At 31.6% G+C, this 20,501-nt stretch overlaps 2 protein-coding genes across 3 annotated transcripts in view; both read right to left on the bottom strand.

Annotated features, from left to right (window-relative positions):
* Eip78C (Ecdysone-induced protein 78C) overlaps positions 1–20,501 on the bottom strand; it is a 291,122-nt gene that overhangs the window by 109,022 nt on the left and 161,599 nt on the right. The gene's annotated exons all lie outside the window — the stretch shown is intronic.
* Positions 10,295–20,149, bottom strand: LOC142233040 (uncharacterized). Its single transcript, XM_075303818.1, has 2 exons — positions 19,963–20,149; positions 10,295–11,023 (listed from the first exon to the last, which is right to left on the bottom strand). Exons 1-2 carry the CDS (start codon positions 20,031–20,033, stop codon positions 10,606–10,608), a joined length of 489 nt encoding a protein of 162 aa, XP_075159933.1. The 5' UTR covers positions 20,034–20,149; the 3' UTR covers positions 10,295–10,605.

Raw genomic sequence — 20,501 nt, forward strand, 5'->3', positions numbered from 1 at the left:
CCAAACAACAGCTACTCAAACTAACATGACAACGCCGATATGTTTTAATGTATTCCAACAATTATGCGGTGTATTAATATCGAAAAATGATTATAAATCAATAAATTTTATAAAAAAGTAACAGTAATTGCCATTTGGCAAACTTTTTGCAGTGACATCTGTTAATTGCTAGAGAATCTCGGTATGAACTTAAATAGAATGTTTTTGGAAAAACTTCAATTTTTTCGCTGGGTTGTATTACGGCACACATATCGTTTTAATATCTAAGCACGTAAATTTATATGATTATCTCTTTCTATGTTTTCATTTGAAGGTGCTAACATTTCAAATAGTTCGAAGCCATAATTTGTCGTTATTTTATTTTGTTTTTTTTTTTTTTTTCTCTGATCGCAATGCTCAATCAAAAGTTCATTAAACTTTTGTGCCAGTGCTAAATGTTATTGGAAAACAACTTTGATTCTAAATTGTTGTGGCATAAAAAAAAAAACTTAAAAAAAAGCATAACAACTATTTGAGAGCTATAGCAGCTATTCGTCATCAAATGATTAGTTCATGTTTAAATTCACGATGATAATGATGACGATGATGAAGATAATAGTGATGATGACGATGAAAAAGAAACACGATTTCTCGCCTATTCAGAAGACTAAGTGGAGGTGAGGGTCAGAACATCAGTCATCCATTAAATGATGTTAATGGCAACATGTGGAAAAGTGGGTCATTCATTAGTCTTGGTCTTTAATTTCAAAAGTGAAATTTAAGTTTTTTTCTTTTTGATTCTTGATTTATTGATGCTGGTATTTGGAGAGAGAGAACCCCGAAATTAAACAAAAATTATATTGGAAACGTTGGAGCAATTATAAAAGGATCCTAAACCATTGTATTGATGATTTAATGAGAATATCTGAGTTGAAGTAAATTTTTTGTTGAGTGTAGAGGACAAAATCTTTGAAACCAAATAAATCTTGGGTTATACACACAAAAAAAATTTTTCTGATTCAATCACAAAATTAATTGATCCAATTAATTTTTAATTGAAATGTCTTCAATCACAGAAATGATAGTATCAATTAAAAAATTAATTGAAGGTCAATTAAAAAGTTAATTGATCCAATTAAAAAAATAATTGATACTATTATTTTTGTGATTGATTTTTGTTTCAATTAAAAAATTTGTTGAATCAATTATTTTTATATAAATTGGTTCTATTACACTTGAGTCCTCCTAACCGTGCATATACACACAAAAAAATTTCACGAAAATTTTTCCAATTAAAATTTTAATTGAGTTTTAAAAAATATTCAATTAACTTTTTAATTGAATATTTTTTAAAACTCAATTAAAATTTTAATTGGAAAAATTTTCGTGAAATTTTTTTGTGTGTATGGAGAGGAACACAGAGAACACCATTATTTAGTCCAATTCTCTTTGGAAATATTTTAGTTCTCTTTATTTTGTTTTTATCAATCAACATATACACACAAAAAATTTTTTTTTTGATTCAATCACGAAATTAATTGATCCAATTAATTTTTAATTGAAATGTCTTCAATCACAGAAATGATAGTATCAATTAAAAAATTAATTGAAGGTCAATTAAAAAGTTAATTGATCCAATTAAAAAATTAATTGATACTATTATTTTTGTGATTGATTTTTGTTTCAATTAAAAAAAATTGTTGAATGAATTAAATTTTTAATTGAATATTTTTTAAAACTCAGTTAAAATTTTAATAAGAAAAATTTTCGTTAAATTGTTTTGTGTGCAGAGAGGGCCTATATGCCTAATTCTCTTTGCAAGCTGTTGTTGTTTTGGTTTTTTCAATCAACATGTGTTGAAATTTGAATACCTTGCCCAGGTATTTGTTCGGGGCGAAGGAAATCTGCTTGTGATAACACATTACTCATATATTATATGATCGATCTATGTTACACCCAGAGAAGGAATATGATCACCTCAAACATGTTTCAAGAGCAAAATGTTATTTGTAACATGTTCGATGCAACCATGTTATTTTCTCGGAAATTATGTATCTGTTTTCGGAAAACATGTTTGGCGAGAAAACAACATTTTTGCGACAACCATGGTACATGGTCAACATCCAAAAATAACATTTTGCTCTTGAAACATGTTTGAGGTGATCATCATATTCCTTCTCTGGGTGTATTTTTTTGATCCATTTACATTATATAACATGTTTTCCGAAAACAGATACATAATTTCCGAGAAAATAACATGGTTGCATCGAACATGTTACAAATAACATTTTGCTCATGAAGCAGGTTTGAGGTGATCATATTCCTTCTCTGGGTGTATTTCTTTGATCCATTTACATTATATAATACTCACTATTACCAATTTTGTATCAATGGACACTTACCTGAAAATAGAAAAATAGAAATTTTCATTAAATAAATTGTAATTAAATATATTTCGTTTAGCGATATTTTTTAACCCAACAACATACAAATTTTAATTTTTACAATATAATTCTCTTCGAGAAGAAGTTCAAAAACAAATTGAGTTTAAGTCCGATAGTGTCACAGTTTATGTTTTTCCTTTATAAGAAGCCAAAATTATGAAGTATGAAGAGAAAAATTAAATCTATTTCCATTTCAAGCCATATTTCAACTTTTTCCCATAACATAATCTCTCTAATCTCTCTAAGAGATTGCCTACATTTAAACACATTCCTAAGCCTCAAAATAAAATCTCCTTGAACTACTTGCAAAAAAAAAAAGAAGCCAACAACATTCTTAAATCCTCATAAAATCCAAGGTAGATGCCATGCCAACAAATAAAACCAAGAAATGAAAATAAAACTAAGCTAACACCCTCGCTCTCTGTTTCCACACACTCTCTCTCTCTCTGTGTTATGCGAGAAAAAAAAAAAAACAGACAAGAGGAAGTGCGAGTGCTGAGATTTAGCATACCAATTGTCTTTATTATGTGACACTTTAAGAGGTGATATTCATGGTGATTGCCTCCCTAGCATGCCAATCAATAAGAGTGGTGACGATGGTATTGGAACGTAACGGCAATAAGGCAGTAGTAGTTTCTGGTGAAACAGAAGCACCAGTACTAACAGCAAACTACAGAGGCAGTTTGGAAACAACAACAACAACGACCACAACAAAACAAAGTTTGCCAAAAATACAAAGCAAAACTGTTTAGGTTTTTAGCTGCAGTTGAAGGTCGTTCATTTACTCATAAACATTTATGGAGATCTATGATTGCCTATGCCTATGTTGAGAGCATTGTTTAGGCTTTTCGATGTTTGTCTAATAAAAAACACAAATACATACATACATTCACAGTGGCAGCAATAACATAACAAAAAAAACAACTCTAGCCACAATGATTTTTTTTTGAGGTCAATGTATGATAATAAAGCGAGCAAATTTTTTTTTTTACCAAGGTAAAGAGGGTGGGAGAGGGTTCATCAAAAAAAATAGTTTATTCATAAAGAGCAAACTTAATTGTTTTGTGTAGTGTACAGAAAAAATATAGCCTAATTTCTTTTCGATAAAAACTTTTATTCAATTTACAAAAAATAATTGGTTCAAGTAATTTTTTAAAACAAAAATCAATTACAATAATCAATGGGATCAATTGATTTTTTTAATTGATGCAACTTTTGACCACCTTTCAAGTAAAATTCATTAGTTTTAGAGAAATACGACGATTCGCTCGTTCTAGAGAAATATGAGCTATTTTGTGGGAATTTAAAATTTTGTACTACATTTGTATAAAACTGTTTTTGTTTTTAATTTTTTTTTGTTCATGCCATCAAAAGTAAATATGGTAAAAATAATTGAAATAAGCTAAATTTCCCATATTTGGACAAATTTAACAAAAATCAATTAATGCCCATAAACTAAAATAAAGTTAAATCGGCTACAGAAAATTTCGTCGTGCGAAAAAAATGTTAATTTCATTTAGTCATTGTAGTATTGTATTTTTATTTAATTTAATTTAGATTTCATTCAATATAAAACTATTTGATTCAATTTAATTAAATTATTAAAAAAATAAACAAATTCGTTTTGTTTTGTTCTTGTTGGTTTTATTCTTTAAGCATTGTTGTTGTTTTTTGATTTCAGCTTAAAACCATGCAATGAGAGATATGTTTGTACGAATTTATTTCGGCCTAAGCCGGCTATCAATGTAAAGCCTTTTTTCGGAAGGTTCAAGTGTGGTTCATTGTTGGGTTTAATGAACTGCCTGAATTTATTGTGATAATTGGTTGAGCAAGTAGAGGATGCTGATGAGGAATGTGGTAATTCCGAAACGTGCGTCCATCCAACCATCTTGCAGTCTATTGGGCTTTGCCCAAATAAATAAACAAACATTTTATTCCTCTATTGGTTAAGCTACACTTGTAGTTTAGTCAATGCATGGTTTTAAGCTGAATTCAAAAAACAACAACAAAAATTATATTTCTATAGAAAATTTTGTCAAAATTTTATTTCTATAGAAAATGTTGTCCAAATTTTATTTCTATAGAAAATGTTGTCAAAATTTTATTTCTGTAGAAAATTTAGTCAAAATTATATTTCTATCGAAAATTTTATCATCATTTTATTATCTATAGAAAATTTTGTCCAAATTTTATTTCTGTAGAAAATTTTGTCAAAATTATATTTCTATCGAAAATTTTGTCAAAATTTGTTGAGCAAGTAGAGGATGCTGATGAGGAATGTGGTAATTCCGAAACGTGCGTCCATCCAACCATCTTGCAGTCTATTGGGCTTTGCCCAAATAAATAAACAAACATTTTATTCCTCTGTTGGTTAAGCTACACTTGTAGTTTAGTCAATGCATGGTTTTAAGCTGAATTCAAAAAACAACAACAAAAATTATATTTCTATAGAAAATTTTGTCAAAATTTTATTTCTATAGAAAATGTTGTCCAAATTTTATTTCTATAGAAAATGTTGTCAAAATTTTATTTCTGTAGAAAATTTTGTCAAAATTATATTTCTATCGAAAATTTTATCATCATTTTATTATCTATAGAAAATTTTGTCCAAATTTTATTTCTGTAGAAAATTTTGTCAAAATTATATTTCTATCGAAAATTTTGTCAAAATTTTATTTCTATAGAAAATTTTGTGCAAATTTTATTTCTATAGAAAATGTTGTCCAAATGTTATTTCTGTAGAAAATTTTGTCAAAATTTTATTTCTATAGAAAATTTTGTCAAAATTTTATTTCTATAGAAAATTTTTTCACAACTTTATGTCTATATAAAATTTTGTCCACATTTGTTGACTATAGAACATTTTGTCCAAATTTTTTGTCTATAGAAAAATTTGTCCAAACTTTATTTCTATATAAACTTTTGCCAAAATTTTATTTCTATGGAAAATTTTATCAAAATTCCATGTCTATGGAAATTTTTGTCAAACTTTTATTTCTATAAAAATTTACTGCAATAATTTTATCTATATACAAAATTTTCTTCTTATACAAAATTTTTGCATAACTTTGTATCTATAAAAAACTTTTTTGTAAAGTCCGATTGGACCAACATGGCAACCCTGGTTATTTCTATAGAAAATTTTGTCCAAATTGTATTTCTATATAAAATTTTGTCCAAATTTTTTGTCTATAGAAAATTTTGTCCCAACTTTATTTCTATATAAACTTTTGCCAAAATTTTATTTCTATGGAAAATTTTGTCAAAATTTCATTTCTATAGAAATTTTTGTCAAACTTTTATTTCTGTAAAAAGTTTCTGCAATAATTTTTTCTACATACAAGATTTTCTTCTTATACAAAATTTTTGCATAATTATGTATGTATAAAAAAATTTTTGTAAAGTCCGATCGGACCAAAATGGCAACCCTGGTTGCGGTAACACTTGCCGATGGTAAGGTATCTTAAAACTTCTTAACACAGCCTTCTCAATTGTAAGTTTTGTATAGAAATAAAATTTTGACAAAATTTTCTATAGTAATAAAGTTTTCTATAGAAATAAAATTTTGACAAAATTTTCTATAGAAATAAAATTTTGACAAAATTTTCTATAGAAATAAAATTTTGACAAAATTTTCTATAGAAATAAAATTTTGACAAAATTTTCCATAGAAATAAAATTTTGACAAAATTTTCTATAGAAATAAAATTTTGACAAAATTTTCTATAGAAATAAAATTTTGACAAAATTTTCTATAGAAATAAAATTTTGACAAAATTTGCTATGGTAATAAAATTTTGACAACATTTTCTATAGAAATAAAAATTTGACAAAATTTTCTATGGTAATAAAATTTTTACAAAATTTTCTATAGAAATAAAATTTTGACAAAATTTTCTATAGAAATAAAATTTTGACAAAATTTTCTATGGTAATAAAATTTTGACAAAATTTTCTATAGAAATAAAATTTTGACAAAATTTTCTATGGTAATAAAATTTTGACAAAATTTTCTATAGAAATAAAATTTTGACAAAATTTTCTATAGAAATAAAATTTTGACAAAATTTTCTATGGTAATAAAATTTTGACAAAATTTTCTATAGAAATAAAATTTTGACAAAATTTTCTATGGTAATAAAATTTTGACAAAATTTTCTATAGAAATAAAATTTTGACAAAATTTTCTATGGTAATAAAATTTTGACAAAATTTTCTATAGAAATAAAAATTTGACAAAATTTTGAATAGTAATAAAATTTTGACAAAATTTTGAATAGTAATATCATTTTGACAAAATTTTGAGAAGTAATAAAATTTTGACAAAATTTTCTATAGAAATAAAATTTTGACAAAATTTTCTATGGTAATAAAATGTTGACAAAATTTTCTATGGTAATAAAATTTTGACAAAATTTTCTATAGAAATAAAATTTTGACAAAATTTTCTATAGAAATAAAATTTTGACAAAATTTGCTACGGTAATAAAATTTTGACAACATTTTCTATAGAAATAAAAATTTCACAAAATTTTCTATGGTAATAAAATTTTGACAAAATTTTCTATAGAAATAAAATTTTGACAAAATTTTCTATAGAAATAAAATTTTGACAAAATTTTCTATGGTAATAAAATTTTGACAAAATTTTCTATAGAAATAAAATTTTGACAAATTTTCTATGGTAATAAAATTTTGACAAAATTTTCTATAGAAATAAAATCTTGACAAAATTTTCTATGGTAATAAAATTTTGACAAAATTTTCTATAGAAATAAAATTTTGACAAAATTTTCTATGGTAATAAAATTTTGACAAAATTTTCTATAGAAATAAAAATTTGACAAAATTTTGAATAGTAATAAAATGTTGACAAAATTTTGAATAGTAATAACATTTTGACAAAATTTTGAGTAGTAATAAAATTTTGACAAAATTTTCTATAGAAATAAAATTTTGACAAAATTTTCTATGGTAATAAAATTTTGACAAAATTTTCTATGGTAATAAAATGTTGACAAAATTTTCTATAGTAATAAAATTTTGACAAAATTTTCTATAGAAATAAAATTTTGACAAAATTTTCTATAGAAATAAAATTTTGACAAAATTTTCTATGGTAATAAAATTTTGACAAAATTTTCTATAGAAATAAAAATTTGACAAAATTTTCTATAGAAATAAAAATTTGACAAAATTTTCTATAGAAATAAAATTTTGACAAAATTTTCTATAGAAATAAAATTTTGACAAAATTTACTATGGTAATAAAATTTTGACAAAATTTTCTATAGAAATAAAATTTTGACAAAATTTTCTATAGAAATAAAATTTTGACAAAATTTTCTATAGAAATAAAATTTTGACAAAATTTTCTATGGTAATAAAATTTTGACAAAATTTTCTATAGAAATAAAAATTTGACAAAATTTTCTATGGTAATAAAATTTTGACAAAATTTTCTATAGAAATAAAATTTTGACAAAATTTTCTATGGTAATAAAATTTTGACAAAATTTTCTATGGTAATAAGATTTTGACAAAATTTTCTATAGAAATAAAAATTTGACAAAATTTTGAATAGCAATAAAATTTTGACAAAATTTTAACAAAATTTTCTATAGTAATAAAATTTTGAAAAAATTTTCTGTAGAAATAAAGTTTTCTATAGAAATAAAATTTTGACAAAATTTTTTATAGAAATAAAATTTTGACAAAATTTTGAATAGTAATAAAATGTTGACAACATTTTGAATAGTAATAAAATTTTGACATAATTTTCTATAGTAATAAAATTTTGACAAAATTTTCTATAGAAATAAAATTTTGGTACATAATTTTTGGGATTGGCTATGTATAACTATAGACCGATATGGGTCAATTTTGGCATGGTTGTTAGCGACCATATACTAGCGCAATATACCAAATTTCACCGCGTACCAAATTTCAACAGAATCGGATGAATTTTACTCCTCCAAGAACTACGGAGGTCAAATCTGGGGATCGGTTTATATGGGGGCTACATATAATTATAGACCGATGTGGACCAATTTTTGCATATTTGTTAGAGACCATATACTAACACCATGTACCAAATTTCAGCCGGATCGGATGAAATTTGCTTCTTTTAGAGGCTCCGAAAGCCAAATCTGGGGATCGGTTTATATGGGGGCTATATATTAATTATGGACCGATATGGACCAATTCCTGCAAGGTTGTCAGAGACAATATACTAACACCTCGTACAAACTTTCAACCTCATCGGATGAATTTTGCTCATCCACGAGGCTCCGGAGGCCAAACCGGGGGATCGGTTTATATGGGGGCTATATATAATTATGGACCGATGTGGACCAATTTTTGCATAGTTGTTAGGTTAGGTGGCAGCCCGATGTATCAGGCTCACTTAGACTATTCAGTCCATTGTGATACCACATTGGTGAACTTCTCTCTTATCACTGAGTGCTGCCCGATTCCATGTTCAGCTCAATGACAAGGGACCTCCTTTTTATAGCCGAGTCCGAACGGCGTTCCACATTGCAGTGAAACCACTTAGATAAGTTTTGAAACGCTCAAAATAGTCACCAGCATTACTGAGGTGGTATAATCCACCGCTGAAAAATTTTTTGGTGTTCGGTCGAAGCAGGAATCGAACCCACGACCTTGTGTATGCAAGGCGGGCATGCTAACCATTGCACCATGGTGGCTGTTAGAGACCATATACTTACACCATGTAGCAAATTTCAGCCGTATCGGATGAAATTTGCTTCTCTTAGAGGTTCCGCATGCCAAATCGAGGGATCGGTTATATGGGACTATATATAACTGTGGACCGATTTGGACCAATTTTTGCATGGTTTTTAGCGACCATATACTTACACCATGTAGCAAATTTCAGCCGGATCGGATGAAATTTGCTTCTCTTAGAGCAATCGCAAGCCAAATCTGAGTGTCGGTTTATATGGGGGCTATACGTAAAAGTGGACCGATATGGCCCATTTGCAATACCATCCGACCTACATCAATAACAACTACTTGTGCCAAGTTTCAAGTCGATAGCTTGTTTCGTTCGGAAGTTAGCGTGATTTCAACAGACGGGTGGACATGCTTAGATCGACTCCGAATTTCACCACGACCCAGAATATATATACTTTATGGGGTCTTAGAGCAATATTTCGATGTGTTACAAACGGAATGACAATGTTAATATACCCCTCATCCTATGTTGGAGGGTATATAATATATATGTTGGAAAAAAAGCTAAAGGCTAAATGCATTTTTTCCCCCGCTAAACGACTTCAAAAAAACCAAATCTAGCAGGAAAATAGCTAAATTGGCAACGCTGATATTGTTGCACATATTATTTTCGTCTACAAATATTATATGCTCTTCTTCTCATTTAAATGCCTACACATAAGAATGCCTTGCAGCTTGTTTTCACTGCTAACAGGTGTAAGTGTAGGTGGGGGTGCCTGACATTCAGCTTGTGTTATTGTTGTTGTTGCCCAACATACACACAAACTATGGAAAACCAATATAAACAAACCACAAAACTAATAGCCACCCCCACCCCATCCACTCATATTCCAATAGCTCGTGTTTACAGTGAATATTAAACTAAACAAAATGTTTAAAAATGATAGGTTAAGGGGGGAATTAGCGACGATGATAGTGGGCAGAGTACAGAGTGGACACCAATTCCGAGTGTGGTTGTTGTGGACTGTATTATAGGTTTATGGGACAGCAGGTGGATGTTTCCCTTTACACTAGGAGAAATGGACGTCAATCAGTGGTCATAATTTCTCAGAGCATGAGAAATTATGACATCACATACACAGAAAACCAAGAGGTAAGAAAAAAAAGACACAAAGTCGAGGGTTACAAATGAGGATTTTGGTTTTATTAGGGAGTTAGAGAATGCTCACCGTTTGGGTTATCAAAAAGAATAGAATCATTGTATGTTGTTAATCTTAACAAGAAACCTACATACATATATGTTGTCTATGAGTGTTCATTCACAATAGTTTAAGTAATTGGTAATTTCGATAAGTTTAAACTTCATAGATACATTAACAATTCACCATAATTCATAATAAATTCAGTTAATTCAAGATATTTAACGGAAATGTATATAAGTGTATATAAGTCTAAACGCAAGGTTAGACATGCTGCCACCTCGAACTTATTCCGACGAGGAACATAAAACCGATGCTAAGGCACGAATAGCCTCAGAAAGAATCTTTTGGTTTGGTGAGGTTTCCTGTGACCCATTGGTGTTGGTTCTGGATGTGATGGCGTTGTTGCTTCGCTGCTCATTGGTGTTGTTGGTTGCTGATTTAGATTTTCGTTGTTGATAATTTGGATGCAAAAGGGTGTTGTGCGGTCTTCCACATTTTCTACACATATTTTCTGACCGACAATCACGAAAACGGTGGCTTCTGGCAAGGCAATTTACGCAGTAAACTTCTCGCAGTACCAAAATATTGCGTTGTTTGGGAGTCATCTTCAAGAACTTCGGGCACACTTTCAATGAGTGGAATTTGTTACACAGTTTGCACTTGTAAAAGTTTGGAGACCTCCGGTTGCTAGATATTGACGATCTGAAAGTATGAGATGTTGTTAGCTTGTGCAAATGTTAGTGTAATGAGTAGTATGTTCATGGCATTTGGAGTTAGTTATTATTTGTGTGAGTGTCATCGGTAGTATTTGAGAAGGGCAAATAGCATAGCTTCGCTATGGGTCTTGTTATAGTTCCATTTTCAGTACGTACATCAGCTACTCGAACTTTACTGTCCGAACCAGAATAAGTTTTTACGATACGGCCCAAAAGCCATTCGTAAGGGGGGAGTAAATCATCAATAACAACTACTAAGTCGTTTATATTTAAATCAGGCAAGGGTGACTTCCACTTGTAACGTTTGTGCATTGCTTTTAGATAGTCTTCCCTCCATCGAATCGAAAACTGATGGTGGAGAGCTTTTAGTTTTGTCCATTTATTGATAAGAGACAACTTCGAAGACATTGGTTCAGGGAATGCTAGTAAGGGAGATCCTCTCAAAAAATGGCCTGGAGTTAAGGCGGTGAGATCGGATGGATCTTCGGTCATTGCTGAAATGGGACGGGAATTCAAAACTCCTTCTATTCGTGCTAGAAGAGTTGCAAACTGCTCGAATGTAAACCGGTGAGCGCCGGCGAGTTTCTTAAAATGGGTTTTGAAGCTTTTTACGGCTGCTTCCCATAAGCCGCCCATATGAGGTGCATGGGGTGGTATAAATTTCCACTCGAAGCCCTGTATTGCGTATTTTTGAGATATGTTGCTAGAGGCTGTTTTAAGAAAGTGTGTGAATTCTCGCAGCAGAGTTCTACTGGCTCCCACAAAATTGCGACCGTTGTCCGAGAATATCCTGCAAGGGAGCCCTCGCCTCCCCACAAATCGAGCAAATGCAGCCTCGAAGGCTGCTGACGACAAGTCAGAACATACTTCTAGGTGTATGGCTTTGGTGCTAAAGCACACAAAAACACATACATAGCCTTTAATTAATGGGGACTTTCTTAGAGACGAACTTTTGAGCTCAAATGGCCCTGCAAAATCAATTCCAGTAACGTGAAATGGTGGGGAAAAGTTGCAACGGTCCGGTGGTAATGGAGCCATAATCTGAGAACTGTGTTTATGCTTATAAATTAAGCAAGTTTTACACCTGTGAATCACTGCTTTTACACGGGGTTTTAATCGAGAAATGTAATATTCAGTCTGAACAAATCTGCACATCTGATTGCATTCTCCATGAGCCAAAAATGTATGTAAGTGTAATAAGTAAATGCGACAAAAATGAGAATTGCCAGGAAGTATTATGGGATAACGTTCCTTATATGGCAAAGACGAGTTAATCAACCGACCATTCGCTCTGATTATGTTTTGGGAATCTAAGAATGGATTTAGAGTTGATAAACTGCTTTTGGGAGAAAGTGTTTTAGAGTTACACAATGCTTCATATTCAGTGTGGTAATATTGTTGTTGAGCTAGAGATATTAAACGAGTTTTTGCAAATTGAATCTCCGCTTGGGACAAATCAATAGACTGAACAACTTGATCGGTTTTATGCTGGGGGTGAGAATGCCGGTAAAATCGGAATACGTACGAAATAACACGTAGAGCTCTTGAATATGACGAAAACCGAGATACAACATCATTTTGTTGGGCAATTGATTGATGAGCAGTTACTATTTTAGGTGCTAATTCGGGAATTATTGGATTTCGAGTTGGCCATGTGGATTCTGGATTGGTTAACCATGATGGTCCATTCCACCAAAGTGAATTTGAAATGAGTTCACGTGGCCTTGAACCACGAGTACCAAGGTCGGCCGGGTTTTCGTGGGTAGATACGTATTTCCATTTTGCATTTGGGACGAGTTCATGTATCTGGGACGTGCGATTGGCTACGTATGTTTCCCAAGTGTATGGGGGTTTAGATAACCATCCCAGAACTATGGACGCATCTGACCAAAGAGTTATAGAAGTTATGTTACTGTCAAATGTTTGTGTAACATATTTTACGAGACTGGATAATAATAATGCACCATTTAATTCCAGTCTGGGCAATGAAACGGGTTTGAGAGGAGCAACTTTACTTTTCGCAATGAATAGATTCGAGAAGACAGTGGAGGTAGAGGTTTGAAATCTTAAATAGACGCATGCACAGTAAGCTCCTTTTGATGCATCACAAAACCCATGTATTTGAACCTTGTCCGTAGGCATAAATTGGATCCATCGTGGTATTTCAATAATGCTAATTTGAGACAAATCGTACAACAATTCATTCCAGGCACGAAGGGAATCTGAAGATATTTCATCATCCCAGCCCGAGGTTTCCAGCCAGAGTTGTTGCATGAGCATTTTGGCCTTGATAATCACAGGAGTTATCCATCCCGCAGGGTCAAAGAGTTGAGCAACAAGAGAAAGCACTTGACGCTTTGTGCCAGAATTTTGAGGTTCGCAAGATATAGTAGTGTAAGAGAATTTGTCACTTAAAGCATTCCATTTTATTCCGAGGGTTTTCGTAGAGCTAGCCTCAGACAGACGCAATAAATTAAGATCATATAAATCTTCCGAAGGAATCCCAGTAAGCAATTCGGAATCATTTGCACTTATTTTCTTTAGGGGAAAGCCAGCAGAATTGAGAACCTTGACGAGCATTTTTCGAAGTTCAATTGTTTCTTCTATTGAGAAACCACCCCACAGAATATCATCAACATAAATCTCCCGTTTTAAGATATTAGAAACTTGAGGAAATTGTCTCTCAGTATCATGAGCGAGTTGTAGTAAAGTGCGTATCGCGAGAAAAGGCGCACAGTTAATACCAAATGTTACCGTTTTAAGCTGGTAATCTTGAATTGGGCCTTTGGGATCTTTTTGGAATAAAATCCTTTGGTACGCTCTATCATCGGGATGTATCTTTATTTGTCGATACATTTTTTGAATGTCTCCACAGTAGACATATTTGTACTTTCTCCAATTGAGAATAGTAGAAATCAAATCGTTTTGGAGCGTGGGACCTGTGTAGAGCACATCATTAAGGGATAAGCCCGATTTGGATTTCCGGGAAGCATTGAATACAATTCTAACTTTTGTGGACTTATGCTCCGGACGTACTACAGCGTGATGTGGGAGGTAAAAAGAAAAAAATTTACCTTGGGAACATATTTCCCGGGAGGAAGTTTCTTCCATGTGGTCAAGCGATAAATATTCATGCAATACAGAATTGTATTGGTCTTGAAGCTGGGGATCTTTAGATAAATTTCGTTCCATCCGAGCGTATTGTCCAAGAGAAATGAATCTCGACGAACCCAGAGAAATTGTTTCGGGAAACTCTTTCTTAAACGGGAGCCTTACAACGTATCGACCATCAATGTCACGAGTTGTTGTTTTGGCATAAAGTTCCTCGCAAAACTTATCAGCATCCGAAATTTCGGGAACCGAAGGGACTTCTTCAATTTCCCAGAATTTTCGAAGTATATCAGAGAGTACATCAGATTCGCATGAGACTACTTTGGTAGTAAAAGCCTCGATGGTTTCAGTTGGTATTGGGCCACTGAGAACCCATCCGAAGATTGTGTTATATGCCGAAGCAAACCCGCAAACATTTTTCCTAATACCATTCAGATTGATGAAGCGCTCAGAGTCATTTCCAAGTATAAGATCAATATTGGATGAGACATTGAAATTAGGATCTGCTAAATCGAGTTTGAATAGGTCGGGACAATTAGGCTTATCGAAGGAGATAGCAGGTAATCTTCTCGTAACCTTTGATAGGACAATAGCGCTAACAGAAAAACGAACCTTATGTTTTTGAGCGAAGAGAACAATATCGCACTCCTTGTCAGAAAACTGTGTCATCCCTCCAATTCCACCGATTTCGAAACGCGACTTACGATATGGGATTTGTAACAAATTGCGAATTTTTTCAGACAAAAACGTTCTTTGGGAGCCTGGATCAATTAATGCTCTCACAGTGTAAAGTTCGTTTTTGTGCTCAATATGGACTAATGCCGTTCTAAGTAAAACAGTATCGGTATTTTGCGAGAAATTTGCCTCAACTCGAGTGCAACTTTCTTTAGAAGTAGAAGGAACAGATGGATCGGTTTGATATATAGAATCGTTTCGCTCGGGTTGATATTTGGAATTGTTTCGTTTCATTTCATCACCACCAGATATGGCATTTTGAGAATCATTCTTATCGGTTTGATTGGGATTTAAATGTAGAAGCGAATGATGTCGCTTTTTACATGAGAGACAAACGTGTCTACTTTTACATTTCAATTTTGAATGCGACGGAGACAGGCAGTTGTTGCATAGTTTCTTCTTAAAAACAAAATCAACACGCTCTTGGGGAGAAAATTTACGAAAATCGGGACAGATGCGAATGTTGTGATCCAAGCTGCACAATGGGCAGGAATGATTTAAATTCTCTTGAGATGCGTATGCGTGTATTTTGTTACTACTTTCGGTAGAAGTTTTTGGTAATTGAAAACTTTGAACTTGTGAATTTCTAAAATTGGATATTCTTTCTACAACCTCGAATCGGTTGACTAAGAACTCATCCATTTGGGACCAACTCGGTAGTTCACGGTGAGATTTGAGAGACTGCTCCCATTGAGAAATCGTTTCATTAGGAAGTTTTGTAGAAACTAGGTATATCAGTACCGGATCCCAAGTTTCAACTTTAACTTGCAAGGAACTTAATGTACTGAGGCAGTCTTTTACAGTCGAATGAATTCTTTGAAGTGATTCACTGTTTTCCGTTGTTGCTACGGGAATATTAAACAATATTTTCAGTTGGTTATCTACCAAAACTCGCTTGTTTTCGTAACGCGTTTTCAACGCAGTCCATGCCAAGTTGAAATTTTCATCGCACAAAGCGTATCTTTTTACTATGGCACCTGCGCTTCCTTTAGTTTTATTTCGCAAATGATAAAGTTTCTGAGCTGGTGTCAATTTTGGGTGATTGATATATACGGCCGTGAACATGTCACGAAAGGATGGCCAATCTTCATAACTTCCCTTAAATACCTCTGTGTCGCATGGAGGAACCTTTATGCACACTTCAGAGTTGTTAAGGGGTTGCGGTTCTGAGAGTCTATCAGAAAAAGAGGATAATCGAGTTGTCCTACGTGGTGCTGTATTCACCGACATTCGCAGGATGTCTAGAATTCGGGCTCGAGTTTCGTAATAGGATTCTGAGCAAATACTAAAATTTAATTTCGCATTTTGTTTCACTTCATTAGAGACATTTGATTCAGGAGATATCATCAAGGTTTCATATTCAACTTGAACCTTTTGCCATCGGTCTCCTAAATCTTCCAACTTGACCTCTAGAATAGTATTTGTTTGATCCCCAATTTCAGAACTCTCAAAATCTGAGCAAAAGTCTGTGAGTTGATTGCAAATGAATGCGAATTTTTCGTACATGGGAGACTGTTTGAGAGTGCTTTGAGGATTGTGAGAGTCTGTTGGATTAGACATATTGAAACAAAAAATCACGAATAGATTCAACAACAGTGACTGTGATTTTCACCGTGAAAAACGCGCCAATGACGATTGATCGTTCGTTCGAAATAAAAAAGTTAGTGGAAAAGCGGATGAGAAAATCGTATAGTAGTTATACGTTGTAATTTATCGAATTAAGTTTAACAATTGTGAGTAGCAAAATATTTTAATAGATTTGCGAGAAATTCCCAAATGAAAGGAATAACGTATAGAATTAAAATAGTTTCTAGTTATTTATAACCATTAAAAAAAGTCAGAAATTCACCAAGTGTATCAGATGACAATTACGAGAGTTATTGCCGCTTAGACCATTCACAACGAGTGTAAGTTTGCTATTCTTTAGCTAAAAGAATAGTTGTTGATAGAAATGTGTAGTTTTGATTATATGTAAATTAGATGTAAATTTCGAATGTAAAGGGGATTGGAAATATTTGGTGCTATACCAGTAGAAATATATAGCAGTAAAGTTAAATGAAAACCCAAAAAAATCCCTTTTGTTTGAAAACAGTAATTGTTATATACCAGTTATCAGCATATAACTCAGAGGCAAATTTTAAGCCCGAATTTTAGAGTTTGGAAGCTATATTTGTTTGAACCACATGCCGTGGGCAATTAATTTCTTCCTTTTGTTGAATTATTCGAAAAAATAAGAAAGCGGTATGTAATTAAACTAATTGTCACTGGGAAAATTGTAGATAATTTCCAAGCAACGCTTTGGTTGACGTCAGAGAACTTTCCTTTTCTCACAAGTACGGTAGTTTTCGCACCAGAATTAAATTGAATTAAATTCCACAGAAAAAGAGAAAATTATCCACTTTATTCCTAGTATTAAGTTCGTTTGCGAAGTCAGAATATCACTTTGAATCGGGTACCAAACATAGGGTCTTTAACGTTTACTGGGAAATAATATGCGCATATACTATTTCGTGTGAAAATTTAAAACCTTTGAACTTAGTACTAGGCTTACGGGATCAGCCAGAAATTTGTTACATAAACACATATGATTCCACAATTAAATAAATCCGCGTTAGGGATCAGCCAAAAATTTTAAAGACCAGTGCAAAATGATTTTACAAATCAACACACAGTTTGGTCTTTCACTAATATATCCACGTTAGGGATTTTTTTTTAATAATGGATATAGAAATAAAATGTTCAAATAGTGTAAGTGATATTGTTAGTAATATATTAGTGTTAAATTTATGGAATAATTATGTTGTTTCAATTTGAACTTTGATTTAGTATTTAATTGATATTTTTTATGGGTGTAAGTTCAGGCGCAAGCTATCCATCCAGTTTTTTATCCAATTATTACTTTCACGTAATTTACTTTGAATACCTTTGTTTTCGGGATGAACAGTTATTTATTTCGGTTTGTGTAAAAATAATTTTTTCCTGATATTTTCTTCCAGATTTTTTTCGTAAATGTTTTAAATAACGTAATTAGGAGACACTGTGCGTGTCTAGCTTTCCTTTTATTTTTAAAAAAATTTAACTGTTATTTGTTTTTTAAAAAAATCGTAATGGGGACACTGTACGTGTCTAAATTCCTTTTTCGTAGAATTTAAATTGTAAATCCTCAATAATCGTAGTTAGTTATATTCGAATTTTACATATTTCTCCACTGAATTTTATATTATATTTTAAATAACGCAGCTGGTAGACACTGTGCGTGTCTATATGGTATTCCTTAGAATTTGTAATTGCCAATATTTTTTTTTTAACGTAGTTAGAAGACACTGTGCGTGTCTAAATTCTTTGTTTTACAATTGTTGCTGCGAAACACTGTGACAGTATAAGAGTTTTCTTGAGTTGAGTTTTGTTGTTATTGCGTGAGTGAGAGCGGCTTGCTCTCTTTATCTCGTGCACAGTGGTTCAAAGAAAGCAATTAGGTGTGGGTTAGTTACTAGTAAATGTTATCTACATTTGTTAGCATATATTATGAACAAGTTTTACCTTCCATATTACTAGTTGTTTAGACCATTTTATTAATCCGACCCGAAATACCGATTGTCTTTTTTTTTTTTACCGCAGCAGCTTTATAGAATTTAATAATCTTTATAAATTTAGACAATTATACACGAAATGAAAATTTGAAATCGTGTGTTTGGTAATCACTAGAACACTTTGATGAAAAATTCTTGAAATTTGCCAAAATTTTGCTTTTTTATATATTTTTGTTTTTGCATTACCATTTGACTATTTTTATTTCCACAATTTTCGTTTTATTTTACATCTTTCGTTGTCATAACTTTTTCACTTTCACTTGCATCCACACTCTCTCCTTTTTCTACTTTTAAATGTCACTCTCTTTATTGTGACAAACTTTAGATGTAACAAGTATGAAAAAAAAATTAAGGTGAGAACGGAATGGAAATTTGAAGATAAATGAAGACGTGACACATAGAGCAACGAAAATAAAGGCCAAGAAAGAATATGAGATATGGCAAAATTGTTGTTATATGTACTTTGTATATTCCCAAGTTTTATAACGGTGATTTCGAAATGGGAGTAAGATAAATGAAAAAATATTTTTTTGGTATACAGAAAATAATTTTGCAAAATATTTTGTTGTTGCCAATTTTAACGGTAATATAGGAAAAAATTCTTGTTTTATATTTACCAAACACAATATGTGTATTTTTTATGGAGAATTCCAGATTTTTACAAGGCAATATTGTGATTTTATGGTTTCCAAAAATGGGAATTATGTACAATTTCAGATTTTAGAAATTTTGGAAGCCTTTTTTAGACAAACTATTATATGGTTTTCTCGTTTTTTTTTGTATTGGCACTTTTGATATTTACAATATTATGCAAACGACCTGTGATATAGGCTTAAGAACCAAATTGAGTTTTAGAACCTGTTTTAACGATAAATTTCCTTGAGTGTGTAATGGTAGAATTTGTAGAGATTTTAAAACATTGTAACTACGGATTTTAATGCATGTATAAATAACTTAATTTATTATTATCTTATGGTGAGGTTTTATGGCGTTTTAAGCAACCTTTTTCGCGGTTTCTTAAAAAATTTCCCAGTAGTTATAGCGCAGATTTTATGTAGTTTTATGTAGTATTTTGGAAAATTGTATAGTTCTATAGAAGTTTTATGTAGTTTTAGCACATTTTTTTATAGATTTACAGCGAATTTTATGTAGTTTTAGCAAATTTTTCATAGGTTTACAGCGAATTTTATGTAGTTTTAGCAGGTTTACCATAATTTTTATAGTTTTAGCAAAATTTTTATACTTTTTACAGTCTTAAAGCAGTTTTTTGTAGTTTTAGAGCAAAATTTTAGGAATTTTTTTATAGTTTTTTAACACAAACTAATTTTAACTAACGGTCAGCGAAATTAACCACGACATTTTTATAATACACGAAATTACCTTTTTTTCTCACACTTTTTTTTACACGATACACGTTTCCGATTAAATGCTTTGCGATCGACGTCTCAATTCGACTAATGTGGAAGGTTTTGTTCTAATTATCATTTACCTTCTATCCTCTTTGTTAGTGTTTGATGATGCTCTCCGTTCATTTGAGTATCCTCTCCTCGAGTGGACCATGTTTAAAAATGATAGGTTAAGGGGGGAATTAGCGACGATGATAGTGGGCAGAGTACAGAGTGGACACCAATTCCGAGTGTGGTTGTTGTGGACTGTATTATAGGTTTATGGGACAGCAGGTGGATGTTTCCCTTTACACTAGGAGAAATGGACGTCAATCAGTGGTCATAATTTCTCAGAGCATGAGAAATTATGACATCACATACACAGAAAACCAAGAGGTAAGAAAAAAAAGACACAAAGTCGAGGGTTACAAATGAGGATTTTGGTTTTATTAGGGAGTTAGAGAATGCTCACCGTTTGGGTTATCAAAAAGAATAGAATCATTGTATGTTGTTAATCTTAACAAGAAACCTACATACATATATGTTGTCTATGAGTGTTCATTCACAATAGTTTAAGTAATTGGTAATTTCGATAAGTTTAAACTTCATAGATACATTAACAATTCACCATAATTCATAATAA

This window comes from Haematobia irritans, chromosome 4 (genome assembly GCF_050003625.1).
Source record: "Haematobia irritans isolate KBUSLIRL chromosome 4, ASM5000362v1, whole genome shotgun sequence".
NCBI classification, from domain to species: domain Eukaryota; kingdom Metazoa; phylum Arthropoda; class Insecta; order Diptera; family Muscidae; genus Haematobia; species Haematobia irritans.